The sequence below is a fragment of the Crocuta crocuta genome, unplaced genomic scaffold (genome assembly GCF_008692635.1).
Source record: "Crocuta crocuta isolate KB4526 unplaced genomic scaffold, BGI_CrCroc_1.0 scaffold45, whole genome shotgun sequence".
Lineage (NCBI taxonomy): Eukaryota > Metazoa > Chordata > Mammalia > Carnivora > Hyaenidae > Crocuta > Crocuta crocuta.
Window position 1 is genome coordinate 4,010,402 of NW_027530544.1, and position 23,016 is coordinate 4,033,417.

At 37.5% G+C, this 23,016-nt stretch overlaps 1 protein-coding gene across 3 annotated transcripts in view; it reads right to left on the reverse strand.

The window, feature by feature from the left end:
* The window catches only part of OSBPL11 (oxysterol binding protein like 11), an 82,554-nt gene that overhangs the window by 18,489 nt on the left and 41,049 nt on the right, over positions 1–23,016 (reverse strand). For 2 of the 3 annotated variants that reach the window (XM_077767638.1, XM_077767639.1), the window contains exons 7-10: positions 20,737–20,882; positions 14,496–14,636; positions 9,009–9,507; positions 5,042–5,228 (exon numbers count right to left, since the gene is read on the reverse strand). In XM_077767638.1, coding sequence (XP_077623764.1) covers positions 5,042–5,228; positions 9,009–9,507; positions 14,496–14,636; positions 20,737–20,882 — 973 coding nt within the window. Of the gene's footprint in view, positions 1–4,274; positions 4,434–5,041; positions 5,229–9,008; positions 9,508–14,495; positions 14,637–20,736; positions 20,883–23,016 lie in introns of those variants that run through there. The other variant, XM_077767640.1, reaches the window with a different exon arrangement.

Below are 23,016 nucleotides of genomic sequence, written 5' to 3' on the forward strand. Positions count from 1 at the left end.
GGCAAAAAAGAAATCCTTCTTTATAATATTTTATTAACAATAGAGAGGTTTATTTGCAATAGGAATCTTTTAAATGAGAAATTAGGTGAAATCACCAGTCTTGAGAGAGATCAGAATGGAAAAAATGAGGAAACTTCAGAGTCAGCTGAAAGTATCCGTCAAGAATTATGGACAGAGTATATATGTATGGAAAGTAAAGAAAGAGACTGTTAGAGAAAAAGGTAGCACTTCCAAGTGACAGAAAAATCAAATGAGTATGGCACTGTAGATAGGTAAAGAGTATGAAGGAGGAGGGGCACCTGGGTGGCTCAGCTGGTTAAGTGGCTAACTTCGGCTCAGGTCACAATCTCACAGTTCATGAGTTTGAGCCTCACATCAGGCTCTGTGCTGACAGTTCAGAGCCTGGAATCTGCTTCGGATTCTGTGTCTCCCTCTCTCTTTGACCCTTCCCTGCTCATGCTCTGTTTCTGTCTCAATAATAAATAAAACATTAAAAAAAATTTATAAAGAGTATGAAGGGGCAAAAGACGCCAACTTAAATAAGAATTGAAACAAACAAGAGAGTAAATATGATGACTGATCATTAACAAAAAATGAGGATGTCTATTTGAAATCTTTAGGGGTCTTCAAAAAGTCAAAATATGAAAACCAGGTATCAAAAGCCAGTAAGTCTTTTAAAATGCTATTAGATGCTTCCTCTAGGAATCTAGCTGCCAAGGTGAAAGAAGCCCCAGTCATGCAGAAAGGCCACATGTGGGCCCTCTGAATGACAGCCCCAGCTTTGTTCCTGGTCAACAGCCAGATCTACTGCCTCTCACATGAGTGAGCTACCTTGGATATCAAGCTGGATCGAGCCCTTAGATGGCTGAAGCCTCAACCAACATCCAACTGTAACAACATGAAAGACACTATGTGAGAATCACCCTGCTGAACCTAGTCAGTCCACAGAACTGTGAAAGATAATAATAAATTGCTGTTTTAAGCATTTAAGTTTTAGAGAAGTTTATTACTAGCAGTAAATAATTAGGATGTCATCCAAAGCTATCTTAGATGGCTCTTGATCCCTCTACATCCTGTTAGTTACTCCTTGAAAGGTCACCTCTGAATGTCTAACCAGTCTCCTTTCTTCTAATCTCTCTTCACTCCCCTTACCCTCCAGTACATTCTTCACCTGCCATCACAGAGATCTTTTAAAAAATAAATACTTCCAGAAACAAAATTACTTACAATGTATTCTTGTCAAAAATGCATAACCTGAACCTAAAAACAAACAAACAAACAAACAAGAAAACCAAATTGGGAAGCATTTTATAAAATTGGCCTGTGTTCTAAAAAAAATGTCATAAGAGACAAAGAAAAGCTAAGGAAATATTCCAGAAGACTAAAGGGATGTAACAATGACATGAATACATGATTGTGGGGTGCCTGGGTGGCTTACTCGGTTAAGCGTCCGACTTTCGCTTGGGTCATGATCTCGCGGTTTATGGGTTCGAGCCCCGCGTCGGGCTCTGTGCTGACTGCCAGCTCAGAGCCTGGGGCCTGTTTCAGTCTGTGACTCCCTCTCTCTCTGACCCTCCCCTGCTCACGCTGTCTACCTCTCTCTTAGAAATTAAAAAAAACAAAACAAAAAAACAAACATGAATGCATGATTGTGGGTTAGGAGAAAAAATATGGCTGATTTTTGCAAAAATTGACAAAATTTAATCCGGACTATATATCAGACTATATGTATTTCTTAAATGACAGCTGTTCTGTGATTATAGGAGAGAATTTCCTTTTTCTTAGGAAATTCAGACTAAGATATTTTAACACATGTCAGGAGATCTTTAACTCTCAAATGTTTCAGGAAAAATAACAAGAAAATAAAGAGAGTGGGGCACCTGGGTGGCTTAGTCGGTTAAGCGTCCGACTTCGCTTGGGTCATGATCTCGCGGTTCGTGGGTTCGAGCCCCGCGTCGGGCTCTGTGCTGACTGCCAGCTCAGAGCCTGGAGCCTGTTTCAGTCTGTGACTCCCTCTCTCTCTGACCCTCCCCTGCTCACGCTGTCTCTCTCTCTCTCCTAGAAATAAATAAAACATTTAAAAAAAATAAAATAAAATAGAGAGAGAAAAAAGATTTTGATAAAGCTAACGAAGCAAAATCCTAGCAACTAGGCCAAGGGTATATTAGAGTTTGTACAACTCTTCTGTAGGTTTGAAATGATTTCAAAATAAAAGATAAAAATAAATAACATGCTTATTTACTACTTCTATGCTTAAAATTTTAATTGGCTCCCCACTGCCTTCAGATTAAGGATCAGATTTGTCAGCAAAAGAATATATTCTATTCTTTTTTTTTAATGTTTTTTATTTATTTCTGAGAGAAATTGAGAGAGAGAGAGAGAGAGAGACAGACAGATAGACACAGCGTGAGAAGGGGAGAGTCAGAGAGAGAGGGAGATACAGAATCTGAAGCAGGCTCCAGGCTCTGAGATAGCTGTCAGCACAGAGCCTGACACGGGGCTCAAATCCACGAACTGTGAGATCATGACCTGAGCCGAAGTCAGACGCTTAATCGACTGAGCCAACCAGGGGCCCCATATACTGTATTCTTATACCAAAGTTAAGAGATATATTCAGGGGCGCCTGGGTGGCTTAGTCGGTTAAGCGTCCGACTTTCGCTTAGGTCATGATCTCGCGGTTCGTGGGTTCGAGTCCCGCATCGGGCCCTGTGCTGACTGTCAGCTCGGAGCCTGGAGCCTGTTTCAGTCTGTGACTCCCTCTCTCTCTGACCCTCCCCTGCTCACGCTGTCTCTCTCTCTCTCCTAGAAATAAATAAAACATTAAAAAAAAAAAAAAGAGAGATATTCAAATAGCAAGGATTGTATAGGAATATAGGCAGACATACTTAATTTGAAAGTAAAAAAAAATTATGACCTGGGTTGGATTTTTAAATTTTTTATTAAAAATAATTTTTTTAATGTTTATTTATTTTAGAGAGAGAGAAAGAGAGAGAAAGAGAGAGAGAGAGAGAGAGAGAGCATGCGCACGGGAGGGTNGGCTGAAGTCAGACGTTAATTGACTGAGCCACCCAGATGCCCCTGGTGTAGTGACTTCTAAAACCCCAGCTGATTGTAAGGTGTGAATTCTGTGATTACTATGATGAGAGAAGTAAGTAGAAGTGCATATAGCAAAGTGTTAACCATATTAATACCCTAACGGTAATAGGTGACCATTCTGACAATGTCTAGTGGTTATGTTTGGGTAGTATGTATGTGTATGTGTGTGTTTTAATTCTCTGCTTTAGTGTTTTGAAATATTTAGTGTTTAAAATATTCCTAAAGGGGGGGTGCCTGGGTGGCTCAGTCAGTTAAGCGTCCGACTTTGGTTCAGGTCATGATCTCACGGTTTGTGGGTTTGAGCCCCGCATTGGGCTCTGTGCTGAGAGCTAGCTCAGAGCCTGGAGCTTGATTCAGATTCTATGTCTCCCTCTCTCTGACCCTCCCATTCTCACCCTGTCTCTCTCTCTCTCTCAGAAATAAATAAAACATTACAAAAAATTTAAAAAAAAAGAAATATTTCTAAAGGGCCACCCAATGTCTGGAAATCAATCAATCTTTCTTTCCAGTTCTAAAATTGTTAAGTACCGGTCATCTAAGAATGAAAAAGTAAAATAGCTATATGCATTTGGAAGTCTCAAACATGGCTGCAGGGCGTGTGCTTTGGTAATAACCACTGAAGAAAACTGTTTGGCAGCACCTACTCCAATTCAACTTCCATCCCCTAAGACTCAGTAATTCCCCTTCAGGTATCTATCCAACAGAAATTCATACATACATTCACTAAACAATGTTCTAGCCACATCATTTGTAACGGCTCCAAGTTAGAACGAATAAGTGAATCGTGACAGTCATGTAATGTAATACAATCCTCGGTGAGGAGAATGAACTATGCTACACATGGATGGATCTTAAAAGCATAATGTTCAGGAAAAAGTCAAATACAAAAGAACACATAGTGTATAATTTCATCATTATATAGAGTTCAAAAACAGGCAAAACTAATCAATGGTGTAGAAGTCAGGAAAGTGGCTACCCTAGGAAGAAGGTGTGTGTGTACCTGTAAGAGGGCATGAGAAAGATCTCTAGGAAGCCGGTAATGTTCCAGGTCTAGATCAAAGTACTCAAATTTTCACTTTGTGAAAATCATCAACAAGGTATTTTTCAATCAAGAGTTTATAGACAGAGAAAACTAACCCTACATTAGGGACAGTTACAACAGATATCAAGGGAGGGTTGCCTGGGTTGCTCGGTTGGTTAAGTGTCCAAACCTGTGGCTCATGAGTTCGAGCCTCGTGTCCGAGTCTTTGATGACAGCTCAGAGCCTGGAGCTCGCTTCGGATTCTGTATCTTCCTCTCTCTCTGCTCTTCCCTCACTCATGCTCTGTCTATCTCTCCTTCAAAAATAAATAAACATTTAAAAAAAAGAATAGATATCAAGGGCTTAAGGAAAAGAGTCAGTATCCTTTTGAGGATTCTATTGGATCAATTGTCTTCATGTAGTTTGGATGATCTGGACCAGTGCTGAAGAGACTGAGAGAAGGTGAGAAGGGAGTATAAGAACTGGACATTTCCTGTGTGGACTTAGAACAAAGCCACTATTCACAGTATTAGTACCTAAAAACACTAGCTTCCATCACTGTCCTTCTTGAACTATTTCATATGATTAGATACATTTTCATGCTAATTTGTACAAATAGCTGTCTTCACTGGGGCCGGGTCTAGTCTAAACCCCTTTAAAGGCAGAAACTGGGCCAAAGATTGCCAAGTTCATTTGTTAGTAATTGTAATCTACTTCTCCTTAGTTACTTAACCAGGAAATGTTTATATGAATAGATAGATTTGTCACTATTTTAAAGACTAGATCAGGATGTCCAGAATGCCTTGAAAAAATAAATAAAACTCCAACTCCATTAACATTAAACAAAGCAGAAAAAGAATAAGGAGTTATAATATAAGATCAAACTCATAGAGTTAGAGCTAGGTATCATTAAAATGTTCTTACCGGTGCAGTTTGCCACCATAAAATGGCTTAGTATGAAAAGTGATGCTGGCTGAATACCCAGTTTTTGCACAGTTGACACTGACTTTACCACCAAGTTCTACCCAAGGAACAGTTAAAATTGACCGGGCATATGCACAAGGTAGAGAAAATGTATACTCTTCTCCATGCTCCAACAGACTGAGAATACCTGAAGGTGAAAACATGAAGGTGGTTAACATCTTTAAAAAAAAAAAAAAAAAAAAAGAGTTATAAAACCATTCTTCTGGTCCATTCTTATTTTCTTGAATCTAGTAAATAAACTCTATTTTTGTTAATGTTCATTTAACTTTGCATTAAACTAACTTCACTTACAATTGTATTTGGTAATATTCCTGGTAATAGTTAATCAAGGTTACTTTCATTACAATGTTGCTATCGCTTTGGGGTTCACAGAACCAGAAAATGCTGCAGTGGAAATAGACCAAGATTTCCCTCTATTAGACTATTAAGTCAGATTTTAAGAATATGTTATACTGCATCATGTTATGGTCTGATCATTAGTACTAATAACTTGTTCAGTTTAGTAATAAATAATGTCTAATGCTGTAGTCATAGAACTTAGTCTCAGTTTAATTAAAAAAAAAAAGCATTCTTTAGTCTATGTATATTAGGAAGAAAAAAACTAATTCTATCATAAGAACTATGGCCATCATAATAACTCTGACAAATCCTGAAGTATTTGGTGTAAGGCTATAAGAAATAGAAGTAAAGTTTTCAAACAAATACTATTCTAATGGGGCTAGTTTTATATTAAGTGATGCTATACTAAGGATGGTTTTTAAATTAATTAATTTATTTTCACTTTATTTATTAAAAAAATTTTTTTAACGTTTATTCATTTTTGAGAGACAGAGACAGAGCATGAGCAGGGGAGGGGCAGAGAGAGAGACACACACACACAGAATCTGAAGCAGGCTCCAGACTGACTCCAGGCTGTTGGCACAGAGTCCGACGAGGGGCTCGAACTCACAAACCGTGAGACCATGAGCTGAGCTGAAGTCAGATGCTTAACTGACTGGGCCACTCAGGCACCCCTAAGAATGTTTTTTTATATATATATATATATNGTCTGTGCTAACAACTCAGAGCCGAGAGCCTGCTTCAGATTCTGTCTCCCTCCCTCTCTCTCTCTCTCTGCCCCTCCCCTGCTCACACTGTCTCTCTCTCTCAAAAATAAACATTAACAAATTTTTAATAATATATATAAGAAGAAAAATTACATTAATGAATAATCAATTTATACTAACTCAAGCTCATTACCTGGGTCACCATCAGACTAAATACTTAACATGTAGAGTCTGAACTCTAATGGTATCTCTCTCTCTATCTCTAAGTTTATTTATTTACTTTGAGAGCGAGAAAGAGAGGGAGAGGGAGAATCCCAAGCAGGCTCTGTCCTGTCAGCACAAAGCCTGATGCAGGGCTTGAACTCATGAACCATGAGATCATGACATGAGCTGAAATCAAGAGTCAGATGCTTAACCAACTGAAACACCCAGGTGCCCCTAATGGTATCTCTCTCTTAATCAAAGTCCATTAACTACTCAGTTCTTGATGTTCACAAATAAGGTCAAGAGTTATAATAAATATTTTAATATAGTTAATTTTTAAGATAAGCAAATAGACAAACTGAGATTCTAAAGCAGTCTACTTTACATAAAGTAACACCAACTGTTTTCTTGAATTACCTTTATAGTCTTCACAAAGGGCAACAATAAATCAAGAATTATCAAGCCATTTCTGGGGCGCCTGGGTGGCTTAGTCGGTTAAGCGTCCGACTTTCGCTTGGGTCATGATCTCGCGGTTCGNATGGTTCTGGCTTTAATACATTTATATATAATGGGAGCTGTCAGAAGACATATAGACAACATCCTTGAGTTTAATAATAACTGCTGATTCATTTTAATTTGAAAAGTTGTCTTTATTACTTTTCTAAAAATGTCATCATACAACCTGGCTTTATGATCTGATTCCTAAGGATATATTTAGCATTAGTATCACACACTATAGAATTTAAAATCTGAAGAAATGTACGATTTTGAATATATATGATAATAAACTAGTTAAGATAACAGAATTCTAAAACCTCACTTAGTAAATCAGTAAGTAGAATTTCCCCCAACAAATAAATACAAAACATAGTCGTTATTTGGAGCAAAATGAATTGTTGCATCCCATTCCCTGATTTCATTTACTTTCTAATTAGATTACTGATAGAAATTTAATTTCTGAAAGGTAATCCATAAATATATGGATTAATAATAAATAAAAATTAAATAAGAATTAAAATTGTTTTAAATAATAAATAATACTTAAATAATAAAAATTACCTGTTTGGTACTACTCTCATGATTAGTGCAAGATTAAGATTAATGCTTTTCCTTATTTCCTGAAGTATTTCCTTTCTTGGAGAGGCTATCACTGCAGATTCTTTCTGTCAAATGAACTGGTAAGAACTAACTGTCCTCAGGGAGAGTACGTTAAAGGATGAAGTTCTAAACCTGGTTAGGCCTTAACTTTTATGACCTTGAATATGTCTCATCACCTCTAGACTTTTTTTCATCTATAAAGTAAAATAAATTGATTCATGAAGATCTTAGAGAGCTAATGTGACAAAGTTTATAACTGGAGGTGGCAAGCCTTTTAATTAACAAAACATGAGTATTTTCTAATGTTATAAAAGTTTTGATTAACTTAAAACATTTGGAAATTGCTAAGACTCCTCACAACAGATCTTAAAAATGGGGAAAACTGAAAAGGTATCGATAAAGTATTTCCCTCACAGCTGCAATAACAAAGTACCAAAATGTTAGCATCACAGGCTTAATTATACCATGTTTACATTGCAAGTTTACATTCTGAACAAATTATTCTATGCATAAGAGTTTTCCTTTAACATTAAAATGGTAGAAATGTAAAAAAGCGGGGGTTATGCCTGGGTGGCTCAGTCGGGTTAAGTGTTCAACTTCGGTTCGGGTCATGATCTCATGGTTCATGGGTTCAGGCCCCGAGTCAGGCTCTGTGCTGAATGCTTGCTCAGAGCTTGGAGTCTGCTTCAGATTCTGTTTCTCCTTCTTTCTCTGTCCCTCCCCCACTCATGCTTTGTCTCACTCTCTCAAAAATAAATAAATGTAAAAAAAAATGTTTTTAATGGTAGGGCTTTTTTTCCGCCATTATATTCTCATTAACTCTGCAATGATTTCTGTGGAGGTTTTTTGATGATGTTGATTTTTGGGTATTACCTTAAATTATTTTTTTTATAACCTTTGATGAAGTGGAATTGAAGTCTGGCGATGTATTTTTAAATAATTTATGAATACCTCCTTAGGACATATAAAAGATGTAGACAAAGATTTACCTAGAAGGTAATTTCTTGAGTGCTTTTTATAATAATGAAAGTATGGAAACACCTTTAATGCCCAAATAGAGGAAATGGTTAAATATAAGATGGTAAATATCTCATTTCATAGGATATTATACAGTCATTAAAACATGTTTTAAAGATTATCAATGACATGGAAAAATGAATATTTAGTATTAAAAAAAAGCAGGACACAAAACTATACAGAGAGAACAAATCCCAATTTTTATAAAAAAGAAATAAAATTATGAACATATACACAATTTAAAAAAATACAAAATGCTAGCTAAATTAATCCCTCTCTGGATGGAGGGTTTAGAGATGCTTTATTTTTTTCTCAGTTTTCCAAATATTCTACAATAAAAATATTTTATATTTAAAATCAGGGAAAAATCTTAAGAAGATAATTTATATTTGTCCTTAATATGAGCCCTCCCACCACTCTGGAACACACTAAAAACTGGAAGTAGTACACATAACATTTCGGATTCATAATATTTATCTAGCTTCCCCAAATTTAAGATTGCAGTTTGATATTAAAAATTGGAGGACAGTTTTTCTACTTACCTTCTCCAACCATCGTCACACCTATTGACATGCCTAAGAATTTGCTCTTAGTCCAGACATGTGCATTTACACACATCTTCCTCTCTGCACATTCTGCATAAAATCCTGAGACTGGAGGATGATGGGAAACCTGCTCAGCAACAAATCTGACTGTGTAACAGTCTGATCCCGCCTGGCTCAAAGCCTCTTCTGACAGAGAAGCATGATTTGTGACTGCCTGGGTAGAAGAGCTGCTGATAGTAGTGGATGCAACCTCGCTTTTTGGCATCCTCCAAGAACAGTGAAATGTTTCTCCAATGATAGGATTGTACGGCTTCTTAGCAATGGCTCCTTTCCGGCCTTCATGAAATGAGGTAAGGTAGTATTCAACAAAACGAATCATTCTATCCTCAGCTGTGGCTCCATTAGTAATGGCTATAAATAGGTCTGGATGAGACATAAAGTCTGCATACATTTCCAGCAAGGAACGCTTCTCTAGGATAAATGTAGGAAGCACCACCTAAAATAACAACAACAAAATAATCAACCAAAGAAAAATTTTAATCCACGTGTTTATCTATATGTAGATAACTATTCTTACCTTTCTGAAAACACTTCATTCTAGATGAATATTAAAAACAAAGTCACAAAAATATTTGCTCTCATTAAAAAATAAGGATACTTGGGGCACCTGGCTGGCTTAGTTTTAAGAGTGTGAGACTCTTGATCTTGGGGCTGTGAGTTCGAATCCCATGTTGGGTGAAGAGATTAGTTAAAAAATAAATAAAATCTTAAAAAATTTTAAAAAGTAAGCACGCTTAAAAGGAAATGAAAGGGGCGCCTGGGTGGCTTAGTCGGTTAAGCGTCCGACTTTCGCTTAGGTCATGATCTCGCGGTTCGTGGGTTCGAGCCCCGCGTCGGGCTCTGTGCTGACTGCCAGCTCAGANATACCAAGAGGGCCAGGTAGAAGAAATTTTTAAAAATATTCTTAAACTCCTAGACTGGATAAAAGTAGCATTAGGGAAATGGTGGTAAAACTCAAAAGTAAATGCTACCCATGTTTTTCCTTTTTTCCTTTCAAAATAAATTGTGGCTGACTGATTAAGATATGAGATATGAAAAGAGCCAATAAACGCCATTCCTTGAAAATAAACAGACTAAAGAGATCACTGACCCAAGCATAAATTCTAACTTATAGTTAATTTTAAGAAGGGAATTTTAAAAAAATTTTAAGTAGGCTTCACACCCAATGTGGGGCTTGAACTCACAACCTAGGGATGGAAGAGTCCCATGCTCTACCAACTGGGCCAGCCAGGCACCCCTGAAGAAGGGAACCTTTGCCTTTCACAAAGATGGCATCAAAAGTAAAGAAGGAAGCCTTCTGTACCTCCCAAAGCAGGGGCCAAAGCAAAGGCTTTGAAGGCCAAGAAAGCAATGCTGAAAGGTGTTCACAGTCACACACAAAAAAGATCTCCATTTCACCTACCTTCTGATGGACCAAGACACTGTATCTCCGGAGGCAACACAAGTATCTTCAAAAGAGTACCCCCAGGAGAAACAAGCTTGACCACTATGTCGTCATCAAATTCCCCCTAACTACCCAGTCAGTAATGAATAAAATAGAAGGCAATGACACACTTTTATCCACTGTGGATGTCAAGGCCAACAAGCACCAGATCAAAAGGCAATGAGGAAGCTCTAAGACACTGAGGTGGCCACAGTCAATGTTTTGATCAGGCCCTAGAGAGATAAGAAGGCATTATGTTCAACTGGCTCCTGAGTATGGATGTTGCCAACAAAATTGGGATCATCTAAACTGTGTCTAGGTGGCTAAATCTAAGTATACAATTTTTCATCAAAAAAACACACAAACAAACAAAACAAAACCCCACGAAAAAAGAAGGTAACTTTTGATACCTAAAGCCAGGTAACTACAAGGAAGACTAGTTTTCCTTAGAGAAGAACTGGAGAGGCATTAGAAACCAGTTCAACAAATTGAGAAAGCAATGCTGCAATATTTTTTAAGAACTCAAAGATGTTCATATCCATTTAGCTTAGTAATTATTCTTCTAGAAATTTAGCCTTAGGAAACAATATGAATCAAGAAAAAGAAATGCAAAAACAAAATTAAAAGCTATGCTTTTAACTGTGGTTCTAGAGAACTTAAATATGGAACTTTCACCTGATGAACTACTGTATCATTTAAAAAGATGGTTATGCAGATAATACAAGTAATACAAAAGACACCAATGTTTCAGGTTCATTTCATGGTTGATGAACACATACATCTTAATTTCACTTTCTACTGAAATCTATTAAAATTGTATTAAATATATTTCACATAAAGACAAGCCCAGATACCAGAAAAGCAGACAGAACAACAACATTTTGGGAGTTGTTAACTAGAAAGCTGACTCTCATGCAGGGGTTTATAGATTCCAAAGAGGGCTCAGGAAGTGGAACTGACAGCATCAGGTACCTCTGGATCCGAGGGTTTACAGGAATGCTAAAATAGTGACGAATGAGTGAAATCTATGTGCAAAAACAGAGAACACAAGCAGGGGAGAGGCAGAGGTGGGGAAAGACAGAGAATCCCAAGCAGGCTCTGCACTGTCAGAATAGAAACGATACCCAGATGAAATATTAAGGTTAGATGAAAGTGGGAAGGTTAATGAGTTTTTTTCGTAATTCCTAAAATGTCTGCTTCTTAGTAGGTTTTTAATTCAATCCACTTCTTTTTAACCTTTTCTGTAATCACTGTAAGTCTAAGTAAAGAAAAAAATGTTTTGATTCTGAGATGCTTCAAAGCAAATGCTAAAGGCAAAATGCTTACTATTTAACTTAGATTTTAAGTTACTTCTTTTGTTTGTCTTTGTTTTTAATTTTTTAAAGGTTTTTTTTTTTGTTTGAGAGAGAGCATGCATGGGAGGGGCAGAGAGAGGGAGAGAGAATCCTAAGCAGGCTTCGCACTGTGACAGCACAGAGCTTGATGAGGGGCTTGAACCCACAAAATGTGAGATCTTGAGCCCACAAAATGTGAGATCTGGACCTGAGCCAAAATCAAGAATCAGTGGCTTAACTGAATGAGCCACCCAGATGCCCATTTGTTTTTAGAGAAAGTGGCACAAGCAGGGGAGAGGAGCAGAGGAAGAGAGAAAGAGAGAAAACCTTAAGCAGGATGCATGTCCAATGTGGAGCCCAATGTGGGGCTCAATCCCAGGACCCTGAGATCACGACCTGAGCCAAATCAAGAGTTGGATACTCAACCAACTGAGCCACCAAGATGCCCCTTATTTAGGTTACCTTTTTTTAAGAAGATTTTTAAAAGTGTTTATTTATTATTTTTGAGAGAGTGACACAGTGGGGGAGTGGGAGAGCAGAGAGAGAGAAGGAGATGGAGAATATGAAGCAGGCTCTGGGCTGGCAGCAGTAAGCCAGATGCGGGGCTTGAACCCATGAACTGCAAGATCATGACCTAAGCCAAAGTTGGATGTTCAACCTACTGAGCCACCCAGGCGCCCCTGGATTACTTTTAATCTATACTTTCACTACCATCAATGGCATAAAAATCCCTAATTTGAAATATACCTCCTAAAGTCAATCCTGAAATCCCATACTAATGCAAAGTAGTGTTAGTAATAATTCAAAATACATAATCCCGTAGTAGTAATATTTGACATATATGGGTTTTGAATCTAACTTGCTTTTTATTTTATTTTTTTAGAGAGAGTGTGCATGCACATGAGAGCACAAAGGAGGGGTGGAAGGAGAGAGAGGGAGAGAATCTTAAGTAATCTCCATGCTCAGCATGGAGCCCAAGGTGGGGTTCAATCCCACGACACTTGGATCACAACCTGAGTTGAAATCAAGAGTGGGATGCTTGGCTGACTGAGCCTCCCAGGTGCCCCTCTCATTTGCTTTTTATAAAAGTTTTTTTTAATGTTTTATTTCTTTTTTGAGAGAGAGAGAGTGTAAGCAGGGGAGGGGCAGAGAGATGGGGACAGAGGATCTGAAGCAGGCTCTGTGGGGATAGGCTGATAGCAACGAGCCCCATGCTGGGCTCAAACCCACGAACCCGTGGTTCATAAAACCATGACCTGCGAGACCAGACCCAAGCCAAAGCCGGACACTTAACCAACTAAGTCACTCAGGTGCCCTAATTTGCTTTTTAAATTAACATCATAGATTGATTGCTAAAACAAATTAAGACACACTAATTAGATAAACTGGAACTGGAAAAGCCTGGACCAAAATTAAAATCTATAGATTAGTGTTTCTCATACTTTAATGTATATATGAACCACATGGGGATCTTACTAAAATGTAGATCTGGTCCTCTAAGTTTGGGGTTGGGGGCTGAGATTCTGTATTTCTAAAAGTTCTCAGGCAACGGTGACGTTACTGGTCTTCAGGCAGCAATGTTTTTTTTTCCAGTTTTACTAAGGTATAATTGACAAAATTGTTAAGATATTTAAAGTGTACATTGTGATGATTTGATATATGAGTACATTGTCAAATAATTCCCACATCAGTTAATTCAGACCACACTTTTAAAGTAAGCAAGGCTAGGGGCGCCTGGGTGGCTTAGTCGGTTAAGCGTCCGACTTTCGCTTAGGTCATGATCTCGCGGTTCGTGGGTTCGAGCCCCGCGTCGGGCTCTGTGCTGACTACCAGCTCAGAGCCTGGAGCCTATTTCAGAGTCTGTATCTCCTTCTCTCTCTGACCCTCCCCTGCTCACGCTGTCTCTCTCTCTCTCTCTCTCTCCTAGAAAAAAAAAAAAATAAAAAAAAAATAATAAAGTAAGCAAGGCTACAGACCAGAGGACTGCAAAATATGGCCTTGGGGGAAAATCTGGCCTCTGTTTTTATAAATAAAGTTTTGTTGCAACACAGCTATGCCCAGTCCAATATATTATCTATGGCTGCTTTCATACTATAAAGGCAGAGCTGTGTCCACATACCCGAAAATTCTTATTATCCAAAGGAGACCTGTGTCCACATAGACGAAAATATTTATTATCTGACCCGTTACAAAAAAAATGTTTGCTGATCTTTATCATAGATAACACCCCGAATGTACTATCCAACATGGGAAGAGTATAGAAGTGTCAAAGCCTTTCATGATTTTCTGTGATTACATCCTTTTCTTTCAATTTTCCAGTTCTATATACCAATGGACCTCTTTTTTGTACAGAAATAAGATAATAGGTGTTTACTTGCCATATGACTTCTTGCTGCACAAGGTAAGTCATATTTTTTTATGAAATAAGAAATTTTCATCAAGAGACTAAGAAACCAGGGCACCTGGCTAGCCCAGTCCATACATCTCGGGACTGTAAGTTCAAGCCCCACGTCAGGTGGAGAACCTACTTAAAAAATAAAATCTTAAGGAAAAAAAAGAGAGACTAAAAAACAAATTCATAAAAAATAAAAAGCCCTGACAACATTAACGATTACAGGTATAATCCTGACCTACTGATCTCCACAGCCAGTTTATCTCATTACTTACTCTGGTCAAGTCCATGCCCAGCTTAAGCTGTGACAAGAGATGTAGGATAACACTACGTTGCTCTTCCACAGCTCCCAGGTCATCCTCCTTGTTGTCACATGTATCCTCTACCTCGTCATCTGCATTTATTTCTTCAGGCTCCTTGAGGTAAAACAAAATAAAAGTCTAATGTTATAAGTGCTTATTAATATCCATGAAGAATAAAGTCTCTTTTCTGTCACTGTTTTTTTTGTACAATAAGACTTTTGTGTTTTCTGTCTTTTCAACAGAGAAATCAGATTTAACAGCAAGCTTTGCAACAGATAGGAATACGAATCAAAGGACAGAATTCACAGTAAAAAAAAAAAAAAGAATAAAAGTATACATCAGATTTGAAAATATTTATATTTGGCCTAAATGAATCTGAGAAGGAGCAAAAGTCTTTCTAAAAATATACCTTCATCACCTAGCCATGGAATAGATTTCATTCAATGAACCCATTATCATTTACATAGAACATACTGTGGTTTTGCCACAAAAATAATATATGAAATACATATATTTTATAAGCATGGGGTTTTTCAAAAAGAGTGAAGAATGTCTCATCTAAAATAAATAAAATATTAGCTTCTTTAAAGCTAAAATTATACAGGTAATGTTGAAAAGTGACTGTATGGGGTGCCTGGGTGGCTCAGTCGGTTAAGCATCCGACTTCAGATCAGGTCATGATCTCAATAGCCCGTGGGTTCGAGCCTCATGTCAGGCTCTGGGCTGACAGCTCAGAGCCTGGATCCTGCTTCAGATTCTGTGTCTCCCTCTCTCTCTGCCCCTCCCCCACTCACTCTCTGTCTCTCTCTCAAAATAAAATAAACAAAAAAATTTAAAGAAAAGAAAAGAAAAGTGACTCTACATGTCAAGTCTGATTACTATAATGTATCTTTTCATATTCACTCATTCTTGGAACTGTCAGGAACAAACGTGGGGGGCTGAAGAGAATCCTAAGTGCAGGTATAGAAACCTTATAGTTGTTCCTGCAGTCTTAATGCGACAAGAAGTTTTCTGCACAACTCTTCAATCAATCAATCAAACAACCTCTTGAAAAACTGAAAAGGTTTACTTTCATTTCAATAGGGTCTTAGTTTCAGATAATCATTTAAGAGAAATTGAATTTATTTCTGCTTAAACAATAAGTAATAGTTCCAAATTCCAAAATTCTATAGAATCTTATCATGTTCACTTCTCGTGTTTATGTGGGGAGGGGCGGTATCCCATTTCTCTCAGTGGTACCTCCTTTTAGTACCTTTGTGCAAGAGAGCTTTGATGTTATAGTAGATTTTAAATTATGAAGATTTTAGAAAGAATAAGATTTTCATAATGTTTCAGCCTTTGATTTTTCTCTTCATATAATCAAATCTTATTAAATAAGAAGTCCATCTGTTCTTGGTAGCTAGGCAAAAACCAAACTTAATCAGGCATAAAATCAAGAACTTATGTTCTCAGATGTTAAAAATTATTAAAAACAAAATCTAAAATGCAACAATAAAATTAAAGAATAATAGGTTTCTGGTCTTTCTTTCGCCTTTGTTTTTCTTTTTCCTCTTCCTTTTTATCAAGGAAATCTAGGGGCGCCTGGGTGGCTTAGTCGGTTGAGCGTCCGACCTTCGCTTAGGTCATGATCTCGCGGTTCTTGGGTTCGAGCCCCGCGTCGGGCTCTGTGCTGACTGCTCGGAGCCTGTTTCAGTCTGTGACTCCCTCTCTCTCTGACCCTCCCCTGCTCACGCTGTCTCTCTCTCTCTCTCTCTCTCTCCTAGAAATAAATAAAACATTAAAAAAAAAAAAAAAGAATTACATACCAAGGAAATCTACTATCAGCTCAAATTCTCATAATTCAATTAAAAGTCTAGTTCATTTCCTCGTGTTAAGACCACACAGACAACTATTGTTTGTATATTTCAGAATTGCTTCTGCTTTTACAAACTCAAGGAGAGATCCCAAAGGCTTTCTAAATTCCCCGTTACAAGGGCTAGTAAGTCTGTCAGGAAGTACTTCCTGTTGTCTACCCTAAATCAGTTGCAAAATATAGTCCAATAAAGTTTAAGTACACTTGTGACTGTTTATTCACTATGTAATGGGGAAAAGTTGATCATCCACGTCTCTACATATGGATACCAAATATAATTAATAATTTGGGAAATATTAAGAAAATCTCTATTAGGTCTTGATTAAATAATGTCCTCTAACCCTCTGAAGAGGTACCATCACACTTAGGGTCAGAACCTAGGACCCAGAATAATAATGCAAATATAACCTTAACATTACTGTATTATACAAAGTTGACTTGGTGTTTTGGAACTTCCTCTAATGAAAATAACGTTAAAGAAATAAAAGATAACCTGGTAGAAAATCTATTTAAAAGAGTATAGTTTTTGTTGTTTTTAAAAAAATAGTCATCTTCATTTGAATAGAAGGAAAAAAGGGGCATTCTATTAATTGAGTCTAAATCTTGGTGTGAATGGCAGAATTTGGAGGCTCTCTTTTCTTTTTGAAATGTCTCTTCTTAGAGGTCATCATGTCTTTCTTAAAGAAAAGCTTAGGGGAACCAGGGCGGCTCAGTCAGTTGAGTGTCTGACTCTTGATTTCGGCTCAGGTTGTATTTCAAAGTTCACAAAATGGAGCCCCACGTTGGGCTCAGTACTGACAGTGCCCTCGCTCTCTCCAAATAAATAAATAAACATAAAAAAATAAAAGAAAAGCTTAAGGAAAAAGCATTACAAAATTCAAATGAATGTGCTAAAATGTGTAAAATGCCTACAAACCCAGAATGGGTAGCAGACCATGGCAACAGCTACTGGGTTTCTAGGAATTCAGAATATTTGGAGATTACATGGCAAAGGGAAACCCCAATATTTCACAAAACACATATTAACCCCATCTTTGTCCTTCTGATTTCTGACTTGGGCACAAAGGAACTATGGGCTTCATTCTGGCCTCTCACTAGGGTTTACTTCTTCCATCACCTGACAGCAAAATCTCCACTACCATGTGTCTGCTTCCAGCTTGTATTAACACTGTTATTTCAGAGAAGGCATGTATGAAATTTTTAGAAAATGCAGGTCTATTCTGGTATGCTTGAGTAGAGTCTAGTGTCTTTTGTTATTAAAAATAATATCTATTACTTTTTTTCTACTTACACTAGGTGATAGATCTGGTCTACTCACTCTTTCAAAAGAGTTAGAAATATAGCAATGCTCTCCTGCCCACCTCTGAGTTACATCTTTAACTTACGACTCTATCCTGATCCCCAACATGCTTTGTATTCTCATTAAGAAGAATAAATATGTTGGAGTAAAGGACTTATAGTTTGTAATTTTCACTTGTAAATTATATTTCTAGTCCTGATCTCTCTCCAAAGCTTTGGTTTCATTATTTCTAACTGCTTTTTATATATGTTTAAATCATATATCCTCCTTTTACAAAAAATTCAACATGTTCAGGGACACCTGGCTGGCTCAGTCAGTAGATCATGCAACTCTTGATCTTAAGGTTGTGAATTCGAGCCCCACATTGGGTGTAGAGCTTAGTTAAAAGAAATTTATACCCAAGATCCTAATTGGTCCTAATGCTGACAATTCTATCCCAGCTCTCAATGAACATACATGTGTCTGTGTTTAAGNCATAGAGATTCCTTAAAAATAATCTTTAAAAATTCAACATGTTCATAAACCATACCAAACCTTTTCTCTCAAAAGACGCTTCCTAATTTTCTTAACTTTGTGAATGGTACCACAATTCTATCTAGTCATCTAGCTCACAAACTTGGAGTCATTTTTTATCCAACCCTACATCCAGTCAATCCCAAGTCCAGCTGATTTTCATTTGAAATACACATTACGGGGGCACTTGGGTGGCTCAATCAGTTAAGTGTCTGACTTCGGCTCAGGTCATGATCTCATGTTTGTGGGTTCGAGCCCCGCATTGGGCTCTGTGCTGATAGCTAGCTCAGAGCGTGGAGCCTGTTTCGGATTCTGTGTCTCCCTCTCTCTCTGACCCTCCCCTGCTCATGCTGCCTCTCTCTCTCTCTCTCTCTCTCTCTCTCAGAAATAAATAAAACATAAAAAAATTTTTTTTAAATGAAATGCACATTACCTATTCATTTGTCTTCCTTTCTACTTCCATAGCCTTCTATCCACACTTCAATTCTAGATCGTTATCATATACCGATCTTCTTAAACATCCCATGCTCATGATTTTATCATCTGTTACATTAAGACTAGATTCTCCTGCATGATTTGTATGTTCCTTGGAGGTACAGCTCACACTGTATTCTATGGAACAGTGGCTCCAGGAATTACGACTCCCCAGGAACACAACATGAAAGAAAGGCCATCTGGATTTGTAAAGTGCAACCACCTTGTAATCATTTTCCACAAACCAGGTGCTCTGCTAAATTCATTTTATGTTCATAACAATCTTACATTAATATCCCTTATGATAAAATTGAAGCTAAGTGGTTAATTATTGGTCCACATGTCAATGATAAGACCTGGTTTTAAAACCATCAAGCAGGGGGGCTGGGGTGGCGTAGTCAGTTAAGCGGCTGACTTAGGCTCAAGTCATGATCTCGCAGTTCATGAGTTGGAGCCCCGCATTGGGCTCTGTGCTGACAGCTTGGAGCCTGGAGCCTGGAGCCTGCTTTGGGTTCTGTGTCTCTGTCTCTCTCTGCCCCTCCCTGCTCATGCTCTGTTTCTCTGTCTCTCAAAAATAAGTATATGTTAAAAAAAATTTTTTTAATAAAAAAATAAAACCATCAGGTAAGCTTTCACCACAATAAGCATAAGTACTTTAGCATCCCTGCTCCTGTTATTCCTCCATCTCAAGATCCCCTACTACTCCTCTTCTCTTCAAATCCTGTCTTCTTTCAAAGCCTGATTCTAATTCTACTTTCTTTCCAAAGCATTCCCCTCCACTCTATTCAATACACTTCTCTTCTTTCTCTGAATGTCCATATCCTGATAGCCTAAACCACATCAATTAAGATGGGGGGAAAATGCTGCCTCATGTTCTCCTCTCCTTGTTTCAGTCTATATGTAATTGCGACTCCAAGTAGATTATAAATCTCTTGAGTGAAAGAACTATGTTTTCAATTTTTTGTGTCTCCTCTTAACTTCTAACTTTGGACTTGTTATACACTGGATAGCTTAATAAAGACCAACTGCTGGACTCTAGAAATGGTCACAAAGCATTCCATACTTCTTTTTCTTCTCTCCCACCCACACTGCTACCATTGTCCACTTCATTAAGCCAAGGCCGTGGCCAATTTTGGGAGTTTCTGTGTTATGTTCTTCTTTTGAGAAGTAATTTGCTAGTATATAAATAACCATAAGCTGTTCATTATTCTTGACTCAGTAATTCTACTTGGGAATATAACCTAAAGAAATAACCTAAATAAAGAGGAGAGAGAAAAAAGTAGACGAGATGATTTAGTGCTATTTATAATAACAAAAAATAACAGAGGCTAGATATTTAAAGGCCTACTTCAACCTTTAAAATTTTAATTATATAGGCCAGAAAAAAATGCTTATGGGAAGTATCAAGTAAAAAGAGCTTAAAATAAAACTATCTATGTAATTATGATAACCATAAAAATAAGAGATATGAACACAAAAGGCAAAAAGACCAATATGATTTGCTACAGTGGTGGAACTATGACTAGAATAAGACATTCTTTAGCTTCTGAGAATGTGGAATGAATAATGCTTTATAAAAATATTATAAAACCCTGGGACTGTGCTATTTTAAGTAGAGTAACACTTGAAAAAAGCTGGTTTGGCAAAGTGCTTATAACAAAAGGACTTAATAGTAAACTTTTAAACTTGTAGACTTAATAGTAAGCATCTAGTAAATAATGTTAAGATAATGGAGTAAGAAATGTAACAGAGAAATATCATATAATAATAAAAGTTATTATCTAGAAAAATAAAAAAATGCAAATTGCAATTTTTAAATATTTTTTATCAAGCAAAAGTGAGTCCAAACTAAAAAAGGCACATAATTTAACCTGCAAAACACCACATGAACAAGTATTATACAACAGACCTCTTTAAAGCCAATGTAGTTTTAAGTAGAAACACAATGTCTAAAGTCTGAAAGAATGTTACTCTGGTGTTAGGATGACTTGCACGCCCTGACAATGAAAAGAGACCTGAACCTTTTCATTGATTCCTAGTGTTTACATCAAAACCGTATTTTCACATTACCTTACCCTTAGTAATGGTCCAGATTCCTCAACACACTGTTCTTCTGGGACTGCCACTGGTTTACTTTGCTCCGTTCCAAAAGGCTGGTCAGCTCCATTTTTATAGTGGTTTGATAAAGGTATCTTTGGTTCTAACCACTCGATTGTCGTTCCTGATGAAGTAAGAGAAAACTTTCGCTGAAACTTGCTCATAATCTGGAAAGTTCAGCAGATGTGGATTTTATTAAACAATTTTGTTTTGAGCCCACAAGACTAAAACAATTCAACCTGTTAAGAAAGACACTCTGCAAAGTGGCCACTTGTATCTCATTAGCATGAGCACCATGATTGGGTATTTTACCACAGAGAGGCTTGCAACTTGAAATCAGATACCTTTTAAAAGAATCAGCCCCAAATAGGACTGAACTTCTTCTGGGGCAAATCCTTAAATCATAATGTATTCCTACCCTTCATAGTTGATTTGCTACCCTTGCTGTAAAAAATACCTAACTGCATTAGGATTTAGGGAGTCATAATTACAGGAGGAGCCTGGGAGCATCAAACAGGAACATTTTCTTCATTTTGGGACTGAACCTTATTTCAGTAGAAATTTTCTAACCATTCAAGATAACCACCTTGATCTAATATAAGTATTGCAAATATATATCCATTCCTCTTTTTTTCAGCCATATAAAAAAGGTCCATATACTTTTAAACTGAAAGTCTCTCCTACTGAATAAATAATAGCTGACCCAGGGAAAGACAGAGGTCACATTTAGAGACCTGTCATCTTCTCAATTAATGACTCAAATGTCTCTTATTACCCTCAACTAGTTTAACAAAGTGGATTCTATGCCTAATCAATAATGGAAAATGTTCCATTTGATTTCAGAGGCTGATCTAGGTTTCACAGAAGCTTGATTATTAGAGCCCTACAGTAAGGGATGCTCAGACTATCACAGCAGAAATTACAAACACGAGGGAATTTACTTGGTCTATAATCAAATGCCAGACTTCAGTACAGGAATAAATTACCTGTACCTACTAGGCTACCAGAGCATCCTGCCTTGCCACTCAGTTACCTCATTTGGCGCTGGGGAGGACTCATGACTGGGGGAATGCCCTGGGTGAGTTCAAGGGGCCAGTTTCAAAATTTCAAAGAGATGAAAACGTTTTGCTCCTACATTAAATTGTTTATTCTTTTTCTAAAATGTTTATTTATTTAGTTTGAGAGAGAGAGACAGAGAGATAGAGTGTGAGCAGGGGAGGAGCAGAGAGAGGAGAGAATCCAAAGCAGGCTTCACTCAGTACAGAGCCTGATGCGGGGCTTTGTCCCATGAACCGAGAGATCATGACCTGAGCTGAAATCAAGAGTCTGATGCTTACCTGACTGAGTCATCCAGGGACCTGTGAAATGTTTATTCTTAATATCAATTTCTAGATGTCTTTACTTATAAACATAAAATGCACACAAACACAAAATATAAGAGATCTGACTGCTCAACCAGAGGCACCTGGGTGGCTGAGTTGGTTAAGCATCTGACTTCGGCTCAGGTCATGATCTCATGGTTCATGAGTTTGAGCCCTGATACATTGAGCTCTGTGCTGACAGTGCAGAGCCTGCTTGGGATTCTCTCTCTATCCCTTCTCTCTGCCCCTTCCCCACGCTCTTTCTCTGTCCCTCTCTCTGAAAATAAATAAAACTTAAAACAATATATTAAATGGGCACTTGGGTGGCTGAGTCAGTTAAGTGTCCGACTCCAGGTCGGGTCATGATCTCATGGTTTGTGGATTCAAGCCCCGTGTCAGGCTCTAAGCTGACAGCTAAGAGCCTGGAGCCTGCCAAGGATTCTGTGTCTTTTTCTCTCTCTGCCCCTCTCCCTCTCATGCTCACTCGCACATTTTCTCTCTGTCTCAAAAACAAACATTAACAAAACTTTTAAATAAAAAATATATATATATTAAAACTAAAAAATAAGAGATTGTTCAACTGATTGGAAACCACAATACTCTTTATCAAACCAATCATCTGATCTCAGGACCCCTCTAAATCAATGATCCTTGGGATAGCATACAGTAAGACCTTATGGGACTAAACAATAATTTAAACTTAGATTTAATTTCTTGTGTTATCTCAAAATTTGAGAGAAAAAGTAATTCAGTTTTTCTTTCCACAGTTATACTTTTATTATCAAGTGACTAAAGAATAAATTTTATGGACCTAATTTGGAAAACATGACCATTTATGGTAAGAAATACCAATACTAGTTAATCAATTCCACCACATACCCACAAATCCATTCTCTA